Source organism: Stigmatopora nigra, chromosome 17, assembly GCF_051989575.1.
Source record: "Stigmatopora nigra isolate UIUO_SnigA chromosome 17, RoL_Snig_1.1, whole genome shotgun sequence".
In the NCBI taxonomy this organism is placed as follows: domain Eukaryota; kingdom Metazoa; phylum Chordata; class Actinopteri; order Syngnathiformes; family Syngnathidae; genus Stigmatopora; species Stigmatopora nigra.
The window spans coordinates 490,879-514,202 of NC_135524.1; the positions used below are offsets into that span (position 1 = coordinate 490,879).

At 55.3% G+C, this 23,324-nt stretch overlaps 5 protein-coding genes across 10 annotated transcripts in view; 3 read left to right on the forward strand and 2 right to left on the reverse strand.

Moving 5' to 3' along the window:
- Positions 1 to 8,600, forward strand: part of lmbrd2b (LMBR1 domain containing 2b) — a 46,437-nt gene extending 37,837 nt beyond the window's left edge. The window contains exon 17 of the transcript XR_013329409.1: positions 8,591 to 8,600. The gene's annotated coding sequence lies outside the window, so the exon portion shown is untranslated. The remainder of the gene's footprint in view (positions 1 to 8,590) is intronic.
- LOC144210595 (transcription factor 7-like 1-A) lies at positions 80 to 15,132 on the reverse strand. Of its 2 annotated transcripts, none has more exons than XM_077737333.1 (12): positions 14,868 to 15,132; positions 2,271 to 2,928; positions 2,127 to 2,199; positions 1,756 to 1,880; positions 1,645 to 1,695; positions 1,442 to 1,584; positions 1,303 to 1,371; positions 1,143 to 1,229; positions 888 to 1,068; positions 722 to 829; positions 605 to 656; positions 80 to 533 (listed from the first exon to the last, which is right to left on the reverse strand). In XM_077737333.1, the coding sequence occupies exons 2-12, from the start codon at positions 2,427 to 2,429 to the stop codon at positions 253 to 255; spliced, it is 1,329 nt and encodes a 442-aa protein (XP_077593459.1). In that variant the 5' UTR covers positions 2,430 to 2,928; positions 14,868 to 15,132; the 3' UTR covers positions 80 to 252. The 2 variants fall into 2 exon arrangements, with proteins under 2 accessions (XP_077593459.1, XP_077593458.1); XM_077737332.1 differs by having other exon boundaries at positions 2,271 to 2,942.
- LOC144210592 (drebrin-like protein B) lies at positions 3,133 to 5,978 on the forward strand. The gene is made up of 14 exons (XM_077737329.1): positions 3,133 to 3,351; positions 3,416 to 3,471; positions 3,531 to 3,643; positions 3,712 to 3,786; positions 3,857 to 4,012; positions 4,091 to 4,168; positions 4,391 to 4,542; positions 4,617 to 4,671; positions 4,758 to 4,823; positions 4,891 to 4,996; positions 5,062 to 5,307; positions 5,373 to 5,545; positions 5,606 to 5,675; positions 5,740 to 5,978. The coding sequence occupies exons 1-14, from the start codon at positions 3,269 to 3,271 to the stop codon at positions 5,874 to 5,876; spliced, it is 1,566 nt and encodes a 521-aa protein (XP_077593455.1). The 5' UTR covers positions 3,133 to 3,268; the 3' UTR covers positions 5,877 to 5,978.
- Positions 6,150 to 17,000, forward strand: slc4a5b (solute carrier family 4 member 5b). Of its 4 annotated transcripts, none has more exons than XM_077737317.1 (26): positions 6,150 to 6,294; positions 7,037 to 7,104; positions 7,178 to 7,378; positions 8,299 to 8,428; positions 8,497 to 8,657; positions 8,725 to 8,883; positions 8,999 to 9,103; positions 9,650 to 9,705; positions 10,453 to 10,610; positions 10,666 to 10,753; positions 10,818 to 10,972; positions 11,038 to 11,157; positions 11,215 to 11,389; positions 11,440 to 11,573; positions 11,642 to 11,822; positions 11,936 to 12,026; positions 12,256 to 12,308; positions 12,370 to 12,561; positions 12,727 to 12,840; positions 13,247 to 13,408; positions 13,474 to 13,652; positions 13,720 to 13,861; positions 13,926 to 14,099; positions 14,173 to 14,337; positions 16,413 to 16,465; positions 16,676 to 17,000. In XM_077737317.1, exons 2-26 carry the CDS (start codon positions 7,038 to 7,040, stop codon positions 16,836 to 16,838), a joined length of 3,378 nt encoding a protein of 1,125 aa, XP_077593443.1. In that variant the 5' UTR covers positions 6,150 to 6,294; position 7,037; the 3' UTR covers positions 16,839 to 17,000. The 4 variants fall into 4 exon arrangements, with proteins under 4 accessions (XP_077593443.1, XP_077593442.1, XP_077593444.1 ...); XM_077737316.1 differs by lacking the exon at positions 12,727 to 12,840 and adding an exon at positions 12,974 to 13,087; XM_077737318.1 differs by lacking the exon at positions 12,727 to 12,840 and adding an exon at positions 12,974 to 13,087 and having other exon boundaries at positions 12,277 to 12,308.
- sez6l (seizure related 6 homolog (mouse)-like) lies at positions 17,001 to 23,220 on the reverse strand. Of its 2 annotated transcripts, none has more exons than XM_077737324.1 (17): positions 23,108 to 23,220; positions 21,553 to 21,741; positions 21,362 to 21,492; positions 21,074 to 21,278; positions 20,324 to 20,509; positions 20,092 to 20,263; positions 19,870 to 20,036; positions 19,593 to 19,787; positions 19,347 to 19,485; positions 19,034 to 19,230; positions 18,597 to 18,797; positions 18,323 to 18,514; positions 18,062 to 18,256; positions 17,968 to 18,003; positions 17,782 to 17,899; positions 17,605 to 17,713; positions 17,001 to 17,535 (listed from the first exon to the last, which is right to left on the reverse strand). In XM_077737324.1, the coding sequence occupies exons 1-17, from the start codon at positions 23,169 to 23,171 to the stop codon at positions 17,506 to 17,508; spliced, it is 2,526 nt and encodes an 841-aa protein (XP_077593450.1). In that variant the 5' UTR covers positions 23,172 to 23,220; the 3' UTR covers positions 17,001 to 17,505. The 2 variants fall into 2 exon arrangements, with proteins under 2 accessions (XP_077593450.1, XP_077593449.1); XM_077737323.1 differs by having other exon boundaries at positions 21,362 to 21,495.
- Between the last annotated feature and the right edge of the window lie 104 nt (positions 23,221 to 23,324).

Below are 23,324 nucleotides of genomic sequence, written 5' to 3' on the forward strand. Positions count from 1 at the left end.
TACACGCAAATGGTTGCCGCTACCAACCCTCCTGGAGCAAATGGATTTGGACATCTCCTGCCGTCAATGACAAACATGATGTGGTTCAGTTATTTATTGGGAGTTTACAAAAGTTTGCCCTTAAAAACTAATGAAAAGGCGTCACCGAAAAAGTCCAAACTGTGACCGCAAACTCGTCCTTTACTGAAAAATCGCTACAAACTTTTTTCCACGGCTGTGTCTGCGGGAAGAGGGGAAGGGGGCGGGTCCGCATTAGGAGGGGGGCGGGTCCGAGGAGGGGCGCGGCCGCTTGGCCGCCAGGTCCAGCGGCACGTCGCCGTACGGGGACGACGAGCGCGCTTGTGAATGTTCGGTGCGTGTGGGCGCCGGAGCGGCCGGCGACGCCAGGGCCGCGCCGGGTGTGGCGGGCGAGTCCGCCGAGGAGGCGGGGCTAGCTTGGGACAGGTGCGTGTGTGTCAGATGCGAGACGGGGGGCGGGCGAGATGGCTGAGAGGGCTCGGGAGCGCCGCCGCGCTTGGGCGGCGAAGCCTCGGCTGAAAAATAATAGTAGTTAGCCTGAAGCAATTGATTCAAGTCATCAAGTCATAAAATGGATTGGACGTACCTGTGTCCGTGTGGTTGTCGCTCCTGCTTTTCTTCCTCTTTTTCTTCTTGCCCTGATGACACAAAAAGTCACAAAAATGGACGGCAAAAGGCGGGCGGCGAGCGCGCACGGACGTACGTAGTTGTCTCGGGCCGACCATCCCGGGTAAAGCTGCGAGTGGAGCAGACGCTCCTTGCGCGCCATCTCGTAGTAGGCCGCCTGCTGCTCCTTGCTCAGCGAATGCCACTGTCGGAGAGACGGGAGGCGTCAAGATGGCCGCCGGGACCGGCCAGTGGTGACCTACCCGCTGTCCCAGGATCTGGTTGATGGTGGCGCTCTCTTTAACTTGACACTGCGCCACCACGTTGGGCCTCTCGTCCCTCATGAACAGCATGAAGGCGTTGAGCGGCTTCTTGATGTGACTTTTGGTCTTCTCTTCGGCTTCCCGCGGGGCCGTCGCCGCCGCCGCCGGCGAGGACGACTTCCTGAGGGGAAAGGGGGCGGCGGTCAGTGTTCGCTGTTCTACTGAAAAGAAAATGAACAATATTTCTGCAAATACCTTTCTCCTTGCTCTCGGGGTTCCCGCTTGATGGACGCCGACCGCGAGGCGCTGGCGGGGCTGGGCGAGAAGCTGTTGGAAGCCCGCCTGAAAAAACAACAACATCAAGTCAATCCATAACCACCCCTAAAAAAGCCCCGCCCCGTCCTTTTTAGCTCACCCGGACACGGAGGCGTCGATGGGAGCGGACGACGCGTCCCCCGCCGTCGAGTACGCCGGCCGAGCCTGCCTGCACGCCCAAACCAGTGAGTGATGAAACACGCCCACATATGCGGACGCGTGCTCAACTTTGTACTCACAGCCAATCAAAAGCACGCGACGTCCGAGAGGCGTCGACCGCCGATCCCGCGTCGGATGACGCCCGTTGATGCGTGGGGAAGGCCTCGGGGCAGTAGGACAGCAGCGGGTGAAGTTGGCCCGGGCGAACGCGCCCGCCGCTCGTCTGCGGGTAGGCAGGCAGTTAAGTGACGGTCCAGCCAGCGGTCGTGTCCTGGTGACTTACCGGCGAGTCTCTCCCCGAAACGTCCGGCAGGGGCCACTGGAACGGGAGGTACTGCGAAAAAAAACGGGCGTCGATTGTCTCGCCCGGTAGGGACCAGAGTGAAAGACTTACCGCCCGTGCGCCCGCCGCTAGTCCGCCGCCGGCCAGGTAGGAGGCGCACAGCTCCGGGATCATGAAGAAGGGGTAAGCCAGGTAAGGGGAAGGCTGGAAAAAAGCCCCGCTCTGCCTCCTCAATGCTGAAATTAAAACATTAGGAATGAGTACAAATTCAACAAATGGGTTGGACGCCTATTTGCGATAAACCCATTGGTGGGGTGGTGCATGTTGGCCAGAGGAATAGCTTTGTTTAGAGCTGGAAGCATTTGTTTACTTGCCCTGATTTCATTTGGACCTGCCCGGCAGGCTTCGTTGACGGCCCTCGTCACCAAGGTGACGTGGCCGTCCGAGATAAACAATAACAACAACAAGAAAGTGCCTCGTACCTTCTGCAAAGATCTGGTTGTACCTGGCCCGGGTGGCCTCGTCCTGTTCGGGTTCTGCTCGCCGGTCGGTCGTCTAAGCAGACGGACGAACGTCAAAAGTGGAGAAAAGTTGGACGGAGACGGCGGGCGGCTGGTTAGACTCACCTCCGCGTCGTCGTTGCTCTCGGACTCGTTGACGAGAGACGACTTGACGTCGTCCAGGTCCTGCTCGGCGTCCCCGTTCCTCTTGTGTTCCTCTTCATCCTTGAAGCGAATGAGCTCGTCGCTGGCGCCCAAGTCGCCGTCGTCGCTCAGCTGCGGCATGCTAGCAATGCTAGCGAGTTAGCCCAGGAGGATTGGGACGGAGGGGAGCGGAGGGGAGCGGACGTTCGCCTCCCTGCCGGCCTCCCTGCCTGGCTGGCCGCCCCGCCGAACTTCTTCTCAGTCCCGGGGCGACGGCGAGTGCATACGCCGCTCGACCGAATCGCCAAACGGCCGCAGAATCCGCGCGGCCGTGGCCAACAGTTGCGAGATAGGCTAGCTAGCTGTTAGCCTCCAGCCTGGCTGTGGCGTTCACGGTCAGTCGGACGGCGCGGAACAAGTTCGGCCGTGTGCGAACCCACTCGAACTGTCAACAAAAGCGCACGCCTTGCGCCCCAAAGTGGGCGTCCGGGCGTCCGAGCGTCCGTCCGTGGGAAAAGTTTGGCCCGTTTTAGCGAGCGCTTCAAGTTCTCCCAAGGAATAAAAGTGCTACTTTCCTACATCCTGCACGCCGCCTGAAGCTCTCGCGGGGTTCGCCGGGAGCGCGCAAGTGCGCGCTTTCCTGGGAAGAGAAGCCTATTAAAAATAAAAACAGATCAATATTTTCCACGTGTCTGCAATGTACGACCTATACATGAACGAATACAGTTTCCTTTTGTAAATGTTTAGTTATTATTTTAGCAAAAACACTTGTTAAAAAGTCACTTTAGTTTGACTTTCAAGGGCCACACAAAGCGAAACCGGGGATGCCGGTTTGACAACCCTGACGTAGAGGGAAGGTTGTCAGAAAGGCGGTACGCTTCCCGGAAAGAGAGAATGCCGCCCGGCGGGTTCTCCCCAAACCGGTCCCACTCCGGCAAAGAAGAACGAAGACGACTCGGGCGGCCGGTCCAATCGTCGCCATGGCGGTCAACATGAGCAAAAACGGCACCGAGCTGATGGCCGCTTACCGGGACGTGGTGGACGCTCGCTCCGACGTCAATTGGTGCGTGGCCGCGCTTCTCGCGTCCGTCTTTGGCTTCGTTCCAGCGTGCCTGTGTGCATTTCAGGCTTTTATTGACCTACGAGGGAAATAGCAACACCATCCGCCTGGCGGGAAAAGGAGGTGAGAGCCGACTCCTGGGGGGGGCAAAGGTCACGCAACCTTTGACCTCTGGCGCACAGGCGGGGGTCTGGAGGAGATGGTGGAAGAGCTGAGCAGCGGCAGGGTCATGTACGCCTTCTGTCGAGTGCGACACCCCGACTCGGGCGTGCCCAAATACGTGCTGGTCAACTGGGTGAGACGGATCGTCTGCCGAAAACCATCCGAACCAATTGTTGACCTTTTGACCCTGGCGTGTGGCAGACGGGCGAAGGCGTGAAGGACACCCGCAAAGGCCTGTGCGCCAACCACTTGGGCTCCATCGCCAACTTCCTGAAGGTGAGCGCCGCCCGCCAAGCCGCGACCGTCTTTTCCTCGCCGTCGGCGCTACGCTGGTATGTGCGCGCAGGGCGCCCACGTGACCGTCAACGCTCGAGACGAGGACGACGTGGAGCCCAGGGTCATCCTGACCAAAGTGTCTAAAGCGTCGGGGAGCTCGGGGGCCAACTACGATCTCCAGCGGGGAGGCGCTCCCTTGCCCGGGGACGTCCCGCGTGGGACCGTGGTGAGAAATGTGGACGTTTGTCCTGGACCGGATGGGCGGGCGTGACTGGACGCGCGGGTGCTTTCCTGTCTTTGGCAGGGTTCGGTTTATCGCAAGACAAACGCTCGGGAGGAAATCCAGCAAATTGACAAAGATTCCTTTTGGATGCGAACACAAGTAAGTGCCACCAAACTACTTCAATATCATATACTGTGCTTAGATCAGGTACACGTTATTGCCCAAAATGTGCAGAAAGTGACTCCGAGTGACCTAAAAGGGACTGTTTGGCTTCCATGAACCAAATTGAACCGGTTTGCCGACTCGGCGGCAGGCAGCTCGCCAGCTAGCTTAGCGTCGGCCGGCTAAAATACAAGAACCTGACCCGGGTTTCCACTTCAGAGGGAGGAGGAAGTGCGGCGTCAAGACGAGGTGAAGAAGGCGGAGCTCCAAAGGCGAGCCTTGGAGAAGGAGCGCAGTGACTTGGAGGAAAAACTCACCAAGGAAAGAGAACAAAAAGTACATCAGAGAAACAGCGCCATCGACACAAACAGGTACGCCGAATCAAGCAAGCTAGCTAGCTAACTAGCTAGCCGCTAGGGATTGGAACATTTCTGCTTGCCGTCAGATTTCTGCAGAAGAAGAGGGATGAAGAAGACCGAGCCAAAGACGAGCGACGACAGGTACGATTAACCTTAAGCTAACCTTAACAAAAGTTGACCTTTGAAGCTAACCTTAGCGGTTGGCTGACCTTTCGTTTGCGTCACAGAACCTGGACATAAACGACGGCAGAACCACCGGCATCAAGTTACCCGCGTCGGTGCATGCCGCCAACGTGAGTGCCAGCGCGCCGCCCACTTTGGGGGGCCCGGCGCTAACGCTAATGCTAATTTGCACATCAGGAGGCCAAGAACTTGATTTCTCAACGAGCCTTCCACCCCCGCGACGTCTTCCAGCCTAACAAGTCCATTTTTGACGACGCCAACGGAAGCACCGCCCACACCATCGGTAAGGACGCCACGAGCGAGCGAGCGGCCTGACGAAACCCTCGCCGTCCGTCTTCCATCCCTCAGGGAAGCTGCGAAGCCCCTTCCTCTCCCAACAAGGATTCGAAAGCCCCCTGGCTCCCCCGGACGTGGGCGTCTACCGACCCGTGTCCCTGCCGCATGCCGAGACTCCGCCCACCCGGGAAGACTTCCGGACGACCGTCTCCGCCGTCTCTCCCTCTCCACGCTCCCCGTCGCCTGTCTCGGTCCCCTGGCGGGGTCTGGACCCGCCCACCGAGGCTTTTCCACCCGTGGCGGCCACCCGGGACGCGGGTACGTGCTCGAGTGGCAATCTGAAGTGGGCGGGGACTGAATATGCGGCTCTGTCGTCCACGTAGCGGAGGACGACGATTGGTCGGACGAGTTTGACGAAGAGCTGTACGCGGCGCCCACCGGCGAGCGCCTCAAGTCGCTGACGGAAACCATGTTCCCCACGCCGCCCCAGGAGAGCCAGTACAAGGCGCACGTGGAGCCCGACCTTTACGAGGACGTGCCGCAGCACGCCCACGTGGTCAGTCGCTCGACGCGGTTTTGCTGCTTTGCCCGTAACTGACCCGGCGTCTGTTTTTAGGCCCAAGACGACGGCGATTTGGGCACCCAGCAAAACCTGCGCGCCAGAGCCGTGTACGACTACCAGGCCGGTACGTGGTTGGCGGGCGGCGAGCGTGGGATTCTGATTTCGAGTTTGCTCTTTCACCCCCCCAGCCGACGACACGGAGATCACCTTCGACCCCGACGACGTGATCACTGGAATCGAGATGGTGGACGAGGGCTGGTGGCGAGGTTACGGCCCCGACGGACGTTTTGGCATGTTTCCTGCCAATTACGTTGAACTCTTGTGACCTTTCGCATCAATGACAACAACAAATAAAAAACTAAATAAAGAAGAAATCTAAAATTGAGTTTGAAAGTATGACAATGTATTAAAAATGGGAAAAATTTTGAGTATAAGAGGTGATTTTTCAACTGTTTGCGTTGGCCAGTAGAGGAGCTGTCCTCCTCATCTTTGTGTTGTGGAAAGAAACGTCAGCAAATGGCAAAATGGAAAATGGACGTCACTGGGATGCCCCGCAGCTCCGGACGCACGCACGCACGCACGCACGCACGCGCCCACGCATGGACGCGCGCACGCCGTCGAGCGAGCTAATTGGGAACGAACGAGCGCTCAGTTGGGATTTGTCCTGCTCAACCTCCAACTTGTTCAGCGGTCTCCTCCTCCTCTTCTTCTTTTTTCTTCTTTTACTTTGTTTCCATCTTTGGGTAAGCATGTCAACATCATTTTATACTTTTTAAAGTATACTTGTCATTTGGAGTCGACTGCATGCACCTTTTGGCTCTTTGTTGCAAACTCTTTTTGCGGGTCGTGTTCTATTAGTGCTTTTATTTTGGAGCTTTTAACTCCAATTTAGTCAGACCGGCAGCCATTGATCAATGGCAGATGAACCAGCATTAATTGACGCCATTCATTTCTAGACCCCCTAGAGACATGGTTAACCTCAAAGTTGGATTTTCTCCCTTATTTTCTTCTTTGAGAAATATATAAACTATTTGTTTATGTATTATTTTTCACTATAAAAAAGCGAATAACATAAATATGCCTGTCTGATGGCCAGAAAACCCTGCCGCTTTGATTTGGGGGGTGTGGGGTGGGGGGTTTGGTCGCACGCCGGAGGGTGACGGGCGATCGACAAGAGGTCAGACGACAGGAAGTTGTCGGCCCCAAACGGTGGACAGGCACGCGTGACCTTGACAGTCAAGAGGGTGGGGGATTCAGTGACCCGCTCGGTCATCCCCGATGACATCCATCGATTGGCCCCGCCCCTTTTGGGCCATGCCGGCAAATCCGACGGGGCTCAAATGCCAAATAAAAGTTGTCCGTTTGGTCTTTTGAATGGAGCAGAGTGAACAATGCCAGGGATGCAATCATTCCCTTGATTGGACGTCTATCGTCGCTGTGAATTTCCATCGAGCCGTTCCCATTAAAGCTTTGGATCTTCTCCAGGATGGATCGCCACCAGTGGCAGCACGCCAGGGACAGGAGTCGCCGTCACTATGACGACCGCGAGGAGGGTGAGTTTTTTCACTGGGGTTTGCCTCTGCATAGTGGAAACCTCATGAAGAGCCGCACTCGTTCCACCCGCAGACGCAGAGTCCTGGTCGGCGGGCGCGGCGCCCTCTCACCGGCACAGGCGACGGCGCCACCGCTCGAGCGAGCGGCAGCACGACGGCGAGCATCACTACGAGCACCGCCCCCACCGAGAATGCCGCCACCACAGCCCCGCCGAATTCTACGGCGACAGCGCCGACGAAGGCGGCGAGATGGCGGAACGCGCCGACTCCTCGGGTGAGTCGGCGTCTTTGGAGAAAAAAAAGGAAACTTGGCTTGAGTGGTTTGCACGTCGGTCTCGCAGCTCTGGGGTCCTGGGTTCGAATCCAGGTAATTCCACCTGTGTGGATTCTCCCCGGGCCTGCATGGGTATTCTCTGGGTACTCCAGTTTCCTCCCAAATTCCCAAAACATGCAAGGTAGGCTAATTGGACACTTTCAATTTAAAGTGGTGGCTCCCCCTAGTGGCGTGCCAAAGAAAATGTGTCTTCTATCCTGCTTTAAAGCAAATTGGTGACCTTTAAAAATGGCACTTGAAAACAAGACATTGGGGTGCAAAGGTTCGCCACGGGCGGCAGCCAGATGAGGGTGCCGTAGCAGAACAATTAAAACACGGGGCCGGGTGCGCCCAGAGCGTCAACTCATTGGGTCACCCGGCCCACGGGGGTGGGACGGGGATTGGCTTATGGCTAGTGGCCCCCTCGGGCTCACTGCATTCCCGACGGCGGGTGGGGGCGCTTAAGCTGATTAGAAGTCTGTGTGTGTGTGTGAAGTCAAGAGGAGGGAAGTTCTTCAAAGTTTGGCCGTGCGTGTCGGGTCGGCCACATGAAACTTTTTGGGTCTCTTTGAGGACACTTGTGCACTTAGCCACTGGCTACAGCGGGAACTTTGCGCCAAAATGGCTTCTGGCCGACCCACGCCAGGCGACGGCGACGAGGAAACGGGACGCTATGGGACACGGCTGAGTAATACTTATTTTGATTTGCCCAGAATGGATGCCATTAATTGACGTAACTAAAGTGTCCAAAAGTGGACACTCTTGTGGCTATTGTGGCTGCAGACTATTATCTTTGTCTATTACTCTTAAATTAGCTTAGCATGTATGTTTTGGGGTTAGTGTCCAGGCCTGACCCCGAACCCCTCCACTCTACGTTGCAGTGTCGCCGGCCGCCGAACGCCTGCGTCACATCCTGGGCGAGGACGACGGGGGGCCCACGCCCACCATCTTCACCGAGATGGACACCCTTCAGCGGGAGGGCGGAGAACTGGAATGGAAGGAATCGGCCAGGTGAGGAGACACATGGCCGGAGAAGGGGCGGGGCTTGACGGCGCAGGTGCGGCCTCGCCCGCCGACAGGTGGGTCAAGTTCGAGGAGAAGGTGGAGGAGGGCGGCGAGCGCTGGAGCAAGCCGCACGTGTCCACGCTGACGCTGCACAGCCTCTTTGAGCTTCGCACGTGCCTGCAGACCGGCAGCATCCTCCTGGACTTGGAGGCCTTCTCGCTGCCTCAGATCGTAGGTGAGACTTGAGACGGGGGCGCCGTAGTCTGACTCGGACCCACGCGGCGCTAACCCCGTCTCCGCAGAGGAGGTGACGGAGCGCCAGGTGGCCGAGGGCCTGATCTCGGAAGACGTGAAGGAGAACATCGTCTTCGTGCTGCTACGTAAACATCGCCACCAGACCAAGAAGCCCATCCACCGCTCGCTAGCCGACATCGGAAAGTCTTCGTCCGGCGCCGCCTCCAGTAAGCGCGTCCCGCTCGCTCGCGCTCCCGCGCTTTGCGCTTGGGCCTAACGTGCTGCCGCTCGCTCCGCCCACCCTTCCATCTACGACTCCGCTCCCTCCTCCCGTGTGCTCAGATCGTAGCCCTCAGGCGCTTAGCCGTAGCACTAGCTCCGCCTCCGGCATCCACCGCTCCACCGACGACCTGCGAACGCGACGCTCCGGCAGTATGGGACGCCTGCGTGAGTGGCACGGACTTTGGCGCGCGCGCACAGAGGCGGCGGAAACTGTGGAGGGGGCGTGGTCACGAGGGAGTAGCATTCAAGGGGGCGGGGTCACAACCAATCAAGTGGCTTTCTCCAAGTTGCAGGCTTGCCTCTGTGGGCGCGCAAAAACACACGCAAACACTCACACGCTAGCTTTAGCATCCAATGCTAACACACTAACGCTTTGCTTGTTTGGCTAATAAGTGGGTGTGGCCATGGGCCTACAATAACATATTCAAAAAACATTTTTAAACAGTACATTTTAAGTAAGTATTTAAAAATATCACTTACCTGTTTCAAATTCATCTGTTTGATAAACTGTATTCTTATTTTTCATCCTTTTACCGTTTTAAAAAATGCAAACATGGACCATTTTTATGTTGCCGCCGGCAACTCGTGAGCCGGATTAAGAGGGAATTCATTATTGTTTGCCGTCCAATCGGAAGGATTGAAAACGTAATCTCGGTCAATGCTCTCTTTGTGGCCAAAGTTGACTTTGTTTGGCATTTGTTGCATTTGCAGATCACGCGCAAAGTCGCAGCATGAATGACATTTCCGAAACGCCCAGCTCCGACCAGGTAACTTTGGCACGCCGTCCCCAAAGAACGGTCATTTTATCGCTGAAAAAAAGGTCGACTTCTGTGCCACGAATACACCTACGTACGTATTGTAAAACGATAGCAGACGTTAGCTTGGCGTGGTGAGAAAATTCCAAATGTCAGAGGTGCAAAAGCGCAAAGCGGCTTCGACCGGGAGATTTTGCGGCAGCTGACTAATTAATCTCCCCGCGGCCGTCCGTGGGAACCAAAACAAAAGTCTCCCGCTTTGACCTCAATGGCTGGAATTCAATTTGTTCCTCTGTGTGAGCAAAACAGCAATAGATGGCGAGAAGTCAACAAATTCCTAGCTTATTATTTGTCACATTTTGTTTACAAAATGGAGAAAATATTGATACAGCAAAGTGTATAAATATAAGGAAATAAAACTCTACAATTATTAAGTCAGCGACCCGTTGGATAAGTGGTTAGCGCATTGGCCTCACAGTTCCGGGGTCCTGGGTTCAAATCCAGGAGACCACCTAAGTGGAATTTTGCATCCTGAAAGTCATCTGGGATAGTCTCCAGCACCCCTTCCGACCCTAGCGAGGATTAAAGCGGTTCAAAAAATGAATGAATGGAGTAGTAAGTCAAAATCCGTGGCTAAATGACAAGTAGCATCAAAGCTAGCATTGGGAAAGATACTGAATTAAAATAGCGGTTTGGGAAGAACAGCGCCTCCCAGTGGCAGACGTTTCCGTGCTACTAAATGCCAAAGTTGTGTCCCAGCTGAAGAACAAATTCATGAAGAAGATCCCCCGCGACGCCGAGGCTTCCAACGTGCTGATCGGCGAGGTGGACTTCCTGGACAAGCCCTTCGTCTCCTTTGTGCGTTTGGCGCAGGCCACCACGCTGGGGGGTCTCACCGAAGTCCCCGTGCCCACCAGGTGAGTGACCCGCCGACTCGCCCGGCGCCGTTTGTGAGCTGGACCTCTTCGGCAGGTTCCTCTTCATCCTCCTGGGTCCTCCCGGCAAGGCCAAGTCGTACAACGAGATCGGGCGCGCCATCGCCACGTTGATGGTGGACGACGTAAGCCCGCCGTGGTCATCGGACGGCGTCCGTCCTTCCCCGTTGACCCCGCCTTCCCCACCAGCTCTTCAGCGACGTGGCCTACAAAGCCAGGGAGCGCGAAGACCTGATCGCCGGCGTGGACGAATTCCTGGACGAGGTCATCGTGCTGCCGCCGGGGGAGTGGGACCCCAAGATCCGCATCGAACCCCCCAAGAAGCTCCCCTCGGCGGAGATGAGGCAAGGACCTCCCCTTCCGGCGACCTCGTCCCGACGCTGACCTGGCTCGCTATCGCCCTCTGTAGGAAGTCGGTGCTCAACCTGGAGGAGCTGTCTCAGGCCAACGGGTCCGCCGGGGGTGCCGGTGGCGACGAGCAGCTTCCCGTCCAGCACGAGGTCGGCGAGGAGCTCAAGTTCACCGGCAGGTGAGATGTCCCCCAAAAGGAACCCTTGGCGTCCACGTAGCGTGTTTGTTTTCGTAGGCCGGCCGGCGGCTTGTGGTTGGACGTGAAGAGGAAGTTGCCGTGGTACTGCAGCGACATCTACGACGGCTTTCACATCCAGACCGTGTCCGCCGTGCTCTTCATCTACTTGGGCTGCATCACCAACGCCATCACCTTCGGGGGGCTGCTGGGCGACGCCACCGACAACTACCAGGTGAGCCCGCTCTTCCCCGGATCCTCCCTCCACTCATGGGTGGCCCTCAGGGCGTGATGGAGAGCTTCCTGGGCACGGCGTTGGCGGGAACCGTCTTCTGCTTGTTCGGCGGCCAGCCGCTGATCATCCTCAGCTCCACCGGACCCATCCTCATCTTCGAGAAGCTCCTCTACGAGTTCTGCAAGTAAGACCGGACCGGGTCGGGTCGGGGCGTATTCGGGAAGGCCCAAACCCGGCATTTTCCCGTTGCAGGAACAACGGCGTGGACTACATGGAGCTGCGCCTGTGGATCGGGATCCACTCTTGTCTGCAGTGCCTGATCTTGGTGGTGTCGGACGCCAGCTACATCATCCAGTACATGACCCGCTTCACCGAGGAAGGCTTTTCCAGTCTAATCTCCTTCATCTTCATCTCGGACGCCATTAAAAAGATGGTCTGCCGCCTATAAAACACTTTAGTCACGTCACACATTTTATTCCAGTTGCAAACGGCCGTAGACAGATTGCCACTAGCCACAGCTAGCACATTAGCATGTGTTGTTCCCAGGTGGGCTCCTTCAAGTATTACCCCATCAACCGTGCCTATAAGCCCGACTACGTGACCTCCTACAAGTGCGACTGCGTCCCTCCAGACCAGGGTGAGTCTTCATGCCGGGTCCCAGAGACCTATTCCTTGTGGACTTTGTTGGTGCTTTTCTTGTTCTTCCTTCATCTCTGACTTTTGTCTTCCTGCTTCCCGGTGTGGGCGTGGCCCCCAAAATGTAAGTTTTCCCGTTTCCCCCTTTTTGGCTTTCCGTTTTCCACGACTTCCTGGCTTCTCCTTTATTCGCCGTTGTGTGAAACTGAGATCCTTGTGGTCTTCTCCAGCTCTCCTCCGGAACTTCTCAGCTCCCCTGGCCGACGACAACACGTCCTTTCTGGTGAGCGATCTCCTCCCGGGGTAGGTCCGGGTCCGGATCCTAACCCCCTCTGGTCCCACAGTTCAACGTGAGCGACGTGGGCTGGTCTGAGCTGAGCAAAAAGGAGTGCGTGAAGTACGGCGGCGCCCTGGTGGGCAAAGCCTGCAAGTACGTTCCCGACCTGGCCCTGATGTCCTTCATCCTGTTCTTCGGCACCTACTCCATGACCGTCTCGCTCAAGAAGTTCAAGTTCAGCCGCTACTTTCCCACCAAGGTAAGGACCGGACGCCATTCGGGTTTTTCCCCAACCCCTGTCTTCCCGCACGCCGTTCCCGCGTGGATGGCTTTTACCCAGAATGCCGGTGGGTAAGCTACGTGGCTAGCAAAGGTGGGTGAAGCGCACCTAGCATGACTTGGCCCCTCCCTTTACCTGCCGCAGTTGCGTCAGGTGATCAGCGACTTCTCCACCATCATCTCCATCCTGCTCTTCTGCGGACTGGACCTCCTCCTGGGCCTGGACACCCCCAAACTGCATGTTCCCATGGACTTGAAGGTCCTCCCTAAGATCAGCATCCTTTTTACCCGGCCTTGGTTCCTTCCCTATAATCCAAAATGGCATTTCTTGTCAGAGATTTAACCAATCACTTTCACCTTTCTCCTCTTCGCTGTCTTTATGCGCCGCTAAGCTAAGGAAGCTAATCAGTGATTTTGCCATCTTCATGTCAATCATGTCCTTTGTGGGTCTGGATATGTTGGTGGGATTAGACACGCCCAAATTGATCGTTCCCACTGAGTTGAAGGTAATCTTCTTGCCTTTTCGCACTTTTTAGCCAGCCTGCAACTTGATTACAAATTACACTTTAGCCCAGTTAGCTTTAGCCTCACGTGGAAGAGCAAAAAGTGAACCCGCGGCTGAAGGCTTTTTGTAACAGTCCGACTGAAGCCGTGTTTTTTTTCAGCCCACCCGCGCCGACCGCGACTGGCTGGTGATGCCCTTCGGCAAGAACCCGTGGTGGTGGTACGTGGCCAGCTTCGTGCCGGCTCTCCTGGTCACCATCTTGATCTTCATGGACCAGCAGATCAGTGCCGTCATCGTCAATCGGAAGGAGAATAAACTCAAGGTCATTTGATTTTTGGGGTTCGGAACCTCGACTCCCGCTGACCTGGTCTCCCCCCCCCCCTGCAGAAAGGTTGCGGCTACCACCTGGACCTGTTGTGGGTGGGCATCCTGATGGCCCTGTGCTCCTTCATGGGTCTTCCTTGGTACGTGGCCGCCACCGTCATCTCCATCGCGCACATCGACTCGCTGAAGATGGAGAGCGCCTGCAGCGCCCCGGGAGAGCAGCCCCAGTTTCTGGGGGTCCGGTAAGACGGAAAGCCCAAAACCGAGGCCGCATTTTCTCCGTGGACCGAGCCCTTCCATCTCCCCCAGCGAGCAGAGGCTGACCGGCACGCTGGTCTTTGTCCTGACGGGACTGTCCATCTTCCTGGCTCCCGTCTTGCAGTACATCCCCATGCCGGTGCTGTACGGCGTCTTCCTCTACATGGGCGTGGCCTCGCTCAGCGGCATCCAGGTGGGCGTCGACGCGGGGTCGAGGGTTCGTCCGGCTGAGGGGTGACGGGTTTTCTGGCCCTCAGTTCTGGGAACGCATCAAACTGTACCTGATGCCACCCAAGCACCAGCCGGATTTCGCCTTCCTGCGCCACGTTCCTCTACGACGGGTCCACCTCTTCACCCTGGTGCAGATTATCTGCCTGGCGGTCCTCTGGGTCTTAAAGTCCACCTTTTTGGCCATCGTCTTCCCCGTGATGGTGAGTCGGGCCGTGGGGTGGCGTGCCCCGCCCCCTTTGGAAACCAGAATGTGTGTGTTTTTTTTTTTTGCAGATCCTGGGCCTGATGGTGGTGCGGAAACTCCTGGATTTGATCTTTTCTCAGCACGACTTGGCCTGGCTGGACGACATTCTTCCCGACAAGGACAAGAAAAAGAACGAAGACGACAAGAAAAAGAAGAAGAAGAAGAAGGCGGCCGAGACGGAGAGCGACGAGGAGGTGAGCGCCGCCATCTTGTCGAAAACTTGCTCATAGTTTTCAAAATAAATCATTATAGCCGCCATTTTAATTAAAGTATTCATCAAAACAGCAAAAAAATATTTTTCTAATGCTATTACTAATTTAATTAATTAGTTGTTGCAACATTTGTGTTGTATATTAATGTTAGTAACCCATCTCTAAATGTAATTCGTTTATTCATTCATTCCTTCATTTTCTGAACCGCGTTATCCTCATTAGAGTCGCGTGGGGGTGCTGGAGCCCATCCCAGCTGACGGGACAGAGGCGGGGGAGATGCTCAGCCGACCGCAGGGAAATTTAATAAAACATTAGAATGCAATGCGAAATAATTTGAAAGAGTTCTTGGAGGATGAGCTCAAGAGGATAAACAAACATTTGCATTTTTGACCAGCCCTGCATTAATACACACATGCAAACATTTCTTAACTTTTTAGGGGTCAATTTTCCCAAATATTGAATCAATTTATACACTATAAAGTATAAAGTATAAAATATAAACGCGTTCTTACCGTTGATTACGGTTGCTTACCCAACTTGTTTGCAACTTGCACGGCCGCTGACTACTTCCACTAATTACCTTGAGAGAAGAATCCACTTTTTTCGGCTTTCCAAACGTCCGTTGCAAAACAAAATCGTCCCGTATTATAGTTAAACTCAAAATGTGTGTTACAATTGAAGAATAAACGAACATTAGTGCGTATACTAGGGAATATTACAGCGTTTGTTCAGAATATCAACAGACACGCATCTCCTGCTTTGGGACCAATCAGCTAACAGAACACTCACACACAAAAATGACAATACGAAATACCGCTATCTCATTGGTCGATCTGCCATTGAGATAACGGAGTATGAATGACATAAAGCCGCATCAAAATTATTATTTTTAGTGCTATAAATATTACAACAATTCCCCATTGGGTGTCAATATTACTTGAACTTTCATATTTCAAAGTTTTATATGACACAGATTATTGTTTTAATTTGACAGTAGAAAATATGTTTAACCATGCATGTGCGCATACTAAACACTAGTGGGCAGTAATGCTTTCGAAACGTGAATGCTGATGCTTCAAGTAGTTTTTTCCTGTCATCATCTAACGATTTTTGTCCTAACACACGTTTTGTCTTCTTTGTCCTGCAGTGTTGCTGATATTAGCGCTTCGTGCCTGGCTTTTCTTCTTCTTCTTCTACTCCTTCCTGCTCGCTCACCGCATCTCTAACGCCCCACGCTTGCCTCACTAACAACAATTAGAACAACACCCAAGACACTAAAAGCAGAGCCGGTCCCAACAATAAATAATAATTGGATAGCTAGTATAGTCTAGAATATGAAACGGATAAGCGAGAACCCCAATAGCATTGTTTTGTCCCAATTATAGCTAATAATTAAGGCCAGAAATGAAGTAACTCAAGATAGAAAATAAAACAAAAATAAGGGGTATTTTGTAAGATGTGACACATTCAGGAAAAACTAGGAAAGTTCAAACTTGTTTTTGATGGGTTTAGATAAGGGCCCGAACTAACTCAGACGACAACAACCTCACTTAATAAATAGGACAGCAATGACATTAGTAATAATAACTTAGCAAATATAAAAGTATTATACTACTACTTGCAATGCAAACTATGACAACAATGGCAAGATGACTCAATAACATTGAGAGTTACTGGAGTGTTTAGCAACTCCCACTGACTCCTGTTCTTTGTGTGGCCACGCCCCCTCAGATCCCCCAGGGAGCCCCACTCCGCCCACGCTAACCGTCTGGCCCCCGCTACGGCCTGTGAGTAGTAACACCAAACCCCGCCTTCCCTCTCCCTTTATCCATCACCAATAAATGTGTCAAGATGAAAACTATTGTTTTTGTTCCCGCATCACTTAGCAATTCTAGCATCACATGCTAACTACCGGATCGCGACTAACAAATGGGTTTGGGCTAACTACCGGATCGTTACTAATGCATAGCTAGCAACTAACAGTGGGTTTGGGCTATGTGATCGATTGGAATGATTATAAATATATGTATTGTGCGTAATACATGTGTGCGTGGCAGGAGGCGTACTCGGGGTGGCGTGTGGCGTGCGACCAAGAGGATTCTTGTCAAAGGTAGCGCATGTTGACCTTTCCCCTCCCTGGCGACACGGCCGTGGCGTGATTTGATTGACGTATCCTGCCCCGGCTGTCAATGGGAGCAATTCATATTGATAAATCATTTCCTGACGTTGTATTTAATTGTCTCTGAAAAGACGACTATGCTAGTTTCTCAAGTGGGGGCTTTATTTTCAAGTTCCCAAATGACTCTCTCCACACGCTCAGCATCACCCTGCACCTGAGAACGGGTGGCCCCCCTCCGGCCCCCGACCGGCGCCAGCACCGGCACCCCCTCCCAGAGGTACGCATCCAGGTCGACTCGGACGAGGAACGTCGGCGTGCGACTTCTTTTAGCGTGGGGTCAAAGGGCGCAAAGCCTCAGCGATAGGTATGGCAAAAAGGGGCGGAGCTACAAAAATGTTCACCCAGGCATGGCCAGTTTGTTTTTCTCTACTTTCCATTTTTTCTTTCTTCGTATCATTTAGTCAATCAATGTTATTCAAAAGGCTGCTATTGATCACCCTGGTGTTATAAAAGCTATTAACGTCTATTTGGAGCTTTTAGATTGTTTATTTTTTTATCCTAGTCTTCCGTAAGATGGATATGTATGAATGTTGCATTATTCTGGGATGAACACCTTCCAGAAATACTAATATAATGGTTGCTTTACATATTTACACTACGTACAACATGAGGACACGAATACGGCAGACTAAAGTGATGTCATTCTGGTAAAAAAAAGAAAGAAAAAAAGAAAGAAAGGCAAGATCCATGCGGATGTCCATGCTCGTATTTAGCGTTAGCTTAGCATTCCTGTTTGTTTGTTCAGACGTGGTCAGACAGTTTAGCATTCCTCTAAAAAGTCCCACTTTGGCCTGGTTTCTTCTTCCAAGAAGACGCTAAGAATCCGGTAGCTCAGTCGCGGCCCCCCGGCCACCCTCCCCGCCGACGGGTACCTGAAGTGAGGTGGAGACATCATCTAGGGCTATTTACATGACCACCTCGGACCAAACGGGGCGGGGCCAGGCTTCCTAAGGCCGGCCGCTCGCTATCGTTCAGATGGAAACTTCGTATTCTCGAGATTCCTGCAAAAAACAGCCAGTTGAAGCCAGTGCGATGCTAAAATGCTAAGGCTAACGTCGTGGCTGGCTCACCCCGCCGCCCGCCTCGTAGATGGGGTTGTCGAATTCGGCCTCGGCGCTGATCTGCCGGTAAGGGTGAGGGAACGCCAGCGGGAGGCCCAGGTCGGAACCGGGACGGCACCTGGTGAGGGCGCCGTTGAGCAAACGTGAGGCCGGCGGGCTAACGTCGGCCGTCCGTTGGGGTCTTACCGCGTAGCTAGCGCGTAAACGCCTCCCATCAGGGCGGACGTCAGCAGGACCAGGACCAAGGCGGCCAGCGCCAAACTGCCGCCGTCCATGGCGGCGCTGCCGCCGGCGGCGTGCGACACTGACACGGGTCGACGGCGCCGTCAAACACGGCGCCGCCTAGCCGCTAACGTGTTGGCGCGTACTCACCTTCCAAGGCGTGGTTGGCGAAGCAGGCGTGGTCGGCTGCAAGTCATGGATAACTCAAGTAGTGGCCAATTCAGGGGACGCATTTGGTTCTCACCCCTGCAGATGGGCAGCGCTCCGCTCCAGTGGGAGGGGCTTCCCTGCACGCACTTGATGTCCTTGTCGCCCACCAGCTGGTAGCCGTGGTAACAGACGAAGGCCAGAGTCTCCCCGGGCAGGAAGGCGCGCTTGGACGTCACTTGGTAGCCGTTGTCGGGGGCGCCGGGGTCGGCGCACAGCAGAGATGCTTCGGCTGAAAAGTCAACAAATCACGTTAGACTCCGCCCTCCTCTCATCCGGCGGCGCCGCGTCTTCTCACCGATGCATCGCGGGAGGCGCGAGGTCCACACGGGCGTCCCCGGCTCGCGGCCGTAGCAGCTGATGGTGGCGCCGCCCTGCAGGACGTACTCGGGACTGCAGCGGTACCGGATGGTGGTCCCCACCAGCAGCTTGGGGTCCGACAGGGAGCGGGTGGCGTGCGCCACGTGACCCGGGTCGGAGCAGTACATGACTGGCAAAAACCCCAAAGCAAAAAGGTCAGGCCCACGGGAGGCGGTATTAAAAGACGCATTCCAGACGGGGAGGCTACTGACTCTTCTGGCAAAATGGCGGCTGCGCGCTCCACGAGAGGTCCAGCTGGCAGGTGAGGGTGGCGCCGCCCTGCAGGTCGTATCCCGGATCGCACTGGTAAGTGACGCGAGCGCCCCGCACGGCGCCGCCGTTGTCTCCGCTGCGCGTCTTCCAGCCGTTTTGGATCTCGGGAAGGTCGGCGCACGAGTCGTTGCGGGAAACCTCTGAAAGCGCACGCAAGCGCCTCGTTAGCGCTTTAGCCTCGGGGATAATCTTTGTTTTCCGCCGCGCAACTTGGGGTTTGTGCGCAGGCGGAGCGCAAATCGAGATAGTTTCCGAGGTTATTCGTTTGGACGGCAGCTCGGCTCCAGGCGGGCGGTGGCGGCGGCGGCGGCGGCGGCGAGGAGGAGGCGGCTTAAGTGGAAGTGTGATGCAAAGCGACTTGTTTTGCCTGCCTCACCCATGTAGTTGATGATGAATCCCTCTCCTTTGCCCAACACCAGCCCGGCCGGGTCCGAGTGGAAGGTGACGCTCAGGTCGGGGGTGCTGGAGAAGAGTTTAAAGGGGGTCCGACCCCCCGAGTAGCGGCCTAGTAGGTGCGCGGCGCCCTCGTCGCCGTCGGTCACCGTCAGTAAGTCGCCTTCAGTAATGTTGAGACTGAGACGGGAAAGAAAGAGTAACGTTACCTTAGCTTAGCTGACCCAATACATGCTAATGCTAACAGACAACATTAGGGTCAAAGGTTTCAAAATACGTGGCTAAATGTGTCTTACAGCTGTACGTCCACCAGGACTCGCTTTTCTTCGCCCACGTGGATGCTCCACGTGCATTCCTCGCCCTCGCCGTACCACTCGGGCCAGTTGGGCGACAGGATGACGCCGCCCGGGCCGCTCAGGTCGCCCCCGCACTGAGCTAAGAAAAAGCACCGGATAAAAAAGGGCAGTTAGCGCGGGCAATGCTAATTGTTTACACCAGCTAGCTCGACGCTCGCTAGCTTGCGTCTGGGCAGTTGGGCTCACCTTTACAAATGGGTTCGGTATCGTTCCAGTAGGGGTCCCTGGCGTTGATGCACTCGATGACGGGGGGGCCCTGCTCCAAGGCGTGGCCCAGGTCGCAGCTGAACTGGACCACCGCGCCGACGCCGTACAGGTGGTCCGAGGTGGTGAAGTTGCCGTTTTGGAGGTACGGCTCGTAGCAACGGCCTCGCTCGAAGGCTGAGTAGTGCGCAGGGGTGCCGTAAAAGAGTACGCAGGGGTGTGTCAATGTGGGAAAGGTTTGGACAAGAATGGAGCTGACCTTCGTAGCGGATGTTGAATCCCGTGTTCTGGGCCGGCTGCTCCGTGGAGAACCGAATGGTCACGGCGGGACCCTCGCTGATCACCCCCTCGAAGGGAACGTGGCGGCTCCGACCCGAATCGAACAGGGCCAGGGAAGAGGTCTCCGGACCCCCCAGAAGAACCAGCCTGAAAAAGAAACGTGATCAGGCGACGGCATTCCCTGGGCGGGGTTCCAACCCACCTGTCCGAGGGTCCCAGCAGGAGGCGCTCCAGGTGCAAGTGTAGCCTCTGGCCCTCGGCGGCCTCCAGGGACCACGAACAGTGGAGCTCCTGCCCGGATTCGGACCCGTGCCGGGGCCAGGGCGACAGGATCCGGCCCAAGGTGGCGTTTTTCACCGCGCCGCCGCAGAGAGCTGGAGAGACCGGCGACCAATCAATTGGGAGCCCCTCGGGCCTCCTCAGGCGAAACCCACCTCGGCACGTGGGCTCCTTGTCGCTCCACGCCGGCCGCGAGGCGTTGACGCAGGTGAGCAGAGGCTCCCCCCGCAGGTGGTAGCCCATATGGCAGTGGAAACGGGCCGTGCCCCCCGGCAGGAGGTCCAGTACCGAGACCTCTCCGAAGTGGGGGCGCTTGGGGATGGAACAGCTCAGTCGGAAGACTGACGGGACAAATACAAACAAGATATTAGCGTCTCGTTAGCATAGCGTTGGAAAGATACGGAGGGCATGCTAGCAATCTTAAACGTTAGCATCGGTTCAAGGTCGTGTTACGTCGCTTGTAAGCATGTGTGTGAGAATGCTAGCTGGCGTAAAAGTTAGCGTGCTACGTATGGCTATGGCTAGTTTGCTAGCCCGTTGCTAGGGAATGACGGTTGTTGCGCTACAGCCGTTGCCACGTCACATCGGCTTGTGTTACTAGGTGACCTTGGTTGCCAGGATGTGTTGCTAGGCAACCAGCTTTCTTATTTAAAAATGTTATGGTGGGGACGTTGCAATGTTTTGGAGCCGCTACACACACACACACACGCACACACACACACACACACACACACACACACACACACAAATGCGCACTTGGGGGAAGCGTTTAAAAAGCATGACTTAATGAAGGCTGTAATGTGCTCATTAAGAAGCGTGTGAAGTCATGTGTTAATTGCAGTCAATTAGCACATTAGCATGTGCGCAAACAGCATTTTTGAAAGTGTGTGTGTGGGTGTGCTCACTCTGGTAGTGCAGCAGGAAGGCATCGCCAAGATCGCCGCCGCCGTCGTCCGAGGAGCAGAAGAAGACGCTGAGCGTGTTGCTGGGGCTGCGGATGACCTGCCCCTCCACCAGCAGCGTCTGATTGGCCAGCACCAGCCAGGCCCCACCCGGGGCCACGCCCCTGATGGACAACTGCTCACCGTCCGACAGGTTGACGCTCTTGACCTGAGGTTTCCCAACGTGGACTCCGGTCGGTCACCACGTGTCGGCGCTCGTGGACGGCGACGACGGCGGCGACGGCGGCGTACCTGCAACTCCACGCCGTAGCCGGCGTAGACCGAGATGGTGTAGGTACAGCCCACCTCGCAGGCCGAGTGGAGCGCGTCCGACGAGTCGATGTAACCTTCGGATTCCGTGAAGGTCGCCGAGCAGGGGGAAGCTTCTGGAAAGGAAGGTGTTCAACATTGGGCGGCGGGCCGGGAAAGTCGCCGTGTGGTACCTGACGATGACACGCCCGTGGATGTGGGCGTGGTCTCGATGGGCAGGTGGCCGGACGGGAGGGTCGGCGGCGGGGTCCGGGAGCCACCCACGTCCTCTTGACCGGGGTCCGCGGTGGGCTGCTTGGCGCCATCTAAAGGCCAGTCATCGAACTGCATCAACGATGCCACCCTGGCCTGACTTGCTCCTCCTATAAAACAGATGATGAATATTAACCCTTTCAAAGGATGAAACAGTCCTTTCAACGGATTGGCTGGGAGCCCAGGTCCAAGGTTATCCAAGGCTAGTTCGTTAAATTTGATCTTGAAAAGACCAAAGTGATTGGTAAGGAGGACAAATGGATTGGACGTGGAGGGAGATAGAAAGACAAACGGAGACTGGAGATGAGGAGACAGTGGAGCATGAAAGACACACACACACAGAGACACATTGTGGTGTCCTAGTTTGGAGGAAAGCTATTACTACATCCTTCTTCATAACGATGACGAGAATGCCAGCGGCTTCAATGCGACCTTCGCAAACGCCACACTGGCCAGACACAAACACGCCAGCCATCCTATCCTCGCCGCCATTGACGGACCACAAAACGGGCCATCCATTTTGACGGCGCCCAACCCCTTGAGGGTTGCTTGGTGGGGGGTGCCGGAGCCACGTACGCGCTTCGACTTTGGTGTGCCAGTGCGGGAGAATGTTGCCTTTTCTTCTTGATGTGCCGCTGAATGTTTTGACAGCCGGAGGAAGATTTTTTTTTTTTGGGGCTTCTTGGAACTGCGAGCTTCCAACTTCTGTCAAACATTTAATCCCTGCGGGGATTACGCGGCCAAAAGAGAAAGAAATATCCAGTCTTGGTGTGCGGGTGCTCGCACGGGTGCGTGCGTGCCAGCAGCTCAGATTAACCGGGATTAAAAAAGAAAAAGCGCCAATGTCACTTTTTGAGCCGCTAAACTTTGAGAGGAGCCAAAAGCCCAGATGCCACAAAAGTCTTTCTGGAGAAAGGCTCCGCCCCCTTTCGCATTTTCCCCAAGACGCCGCCGAGGTTCAACGTGGAACCTCGATATTATCGTTTGTTTTGAAATACGGTGCCTGTATATTTACTAAGATGGCACATTTTGTCAATTGCATGGCGTTGATTAGCATGAGTGGATTATTTGAAGATTAATTTCAGACTTTTGTAATATTAGGGGATGGCAGTAATACAAAGAGTTCAAAAAAAGTTGTAAAATGAGGAGATTAAAGTGGTTACCAGACTTATTTTAGCATTACGTGCTCCGGCCTTCATCGTTTGGACAAGTAAAGGTCGGCGCAAAAACAAACGGCGATGGGATCGGGTTCCTTGGCAGATCGAGTCGCCCATCCCGAGGGGCGACCAGCTTTTGTCTATGCCTGGCGTCTTGGCCGCGTGTGTGTTGACATGTGGGCGCGCGCAAATCCCACGCACATGCTGCGGCGAGCGCTGCGCAGGGCTCGGCGGGGGGGCCGGCTCCGCACAGGCACCCCCCTGCACCCCTCCACCCACCCGTCCCCATCCCAAAGCGGACAAAAGACGTTGGACTCACCTGCGCCAAGCGGCGCCAAGCTGCCGCACGCCAGCCACAGCAACACGCAGGCGCGGCGAGACATGGAGACGGCGGCCAGAGTCGGCGGAGTCGGCCGAGGGGGGCGTCGACGGAGAGTCCGCTGGAGAGTCCGCTGGATGCGCGGCCGGAACTGGAATGCCCTGGTGCCGGTGCGGCTTCCTGTATAGACCCTCTTGGAGAAGCCCCGCCCACCACC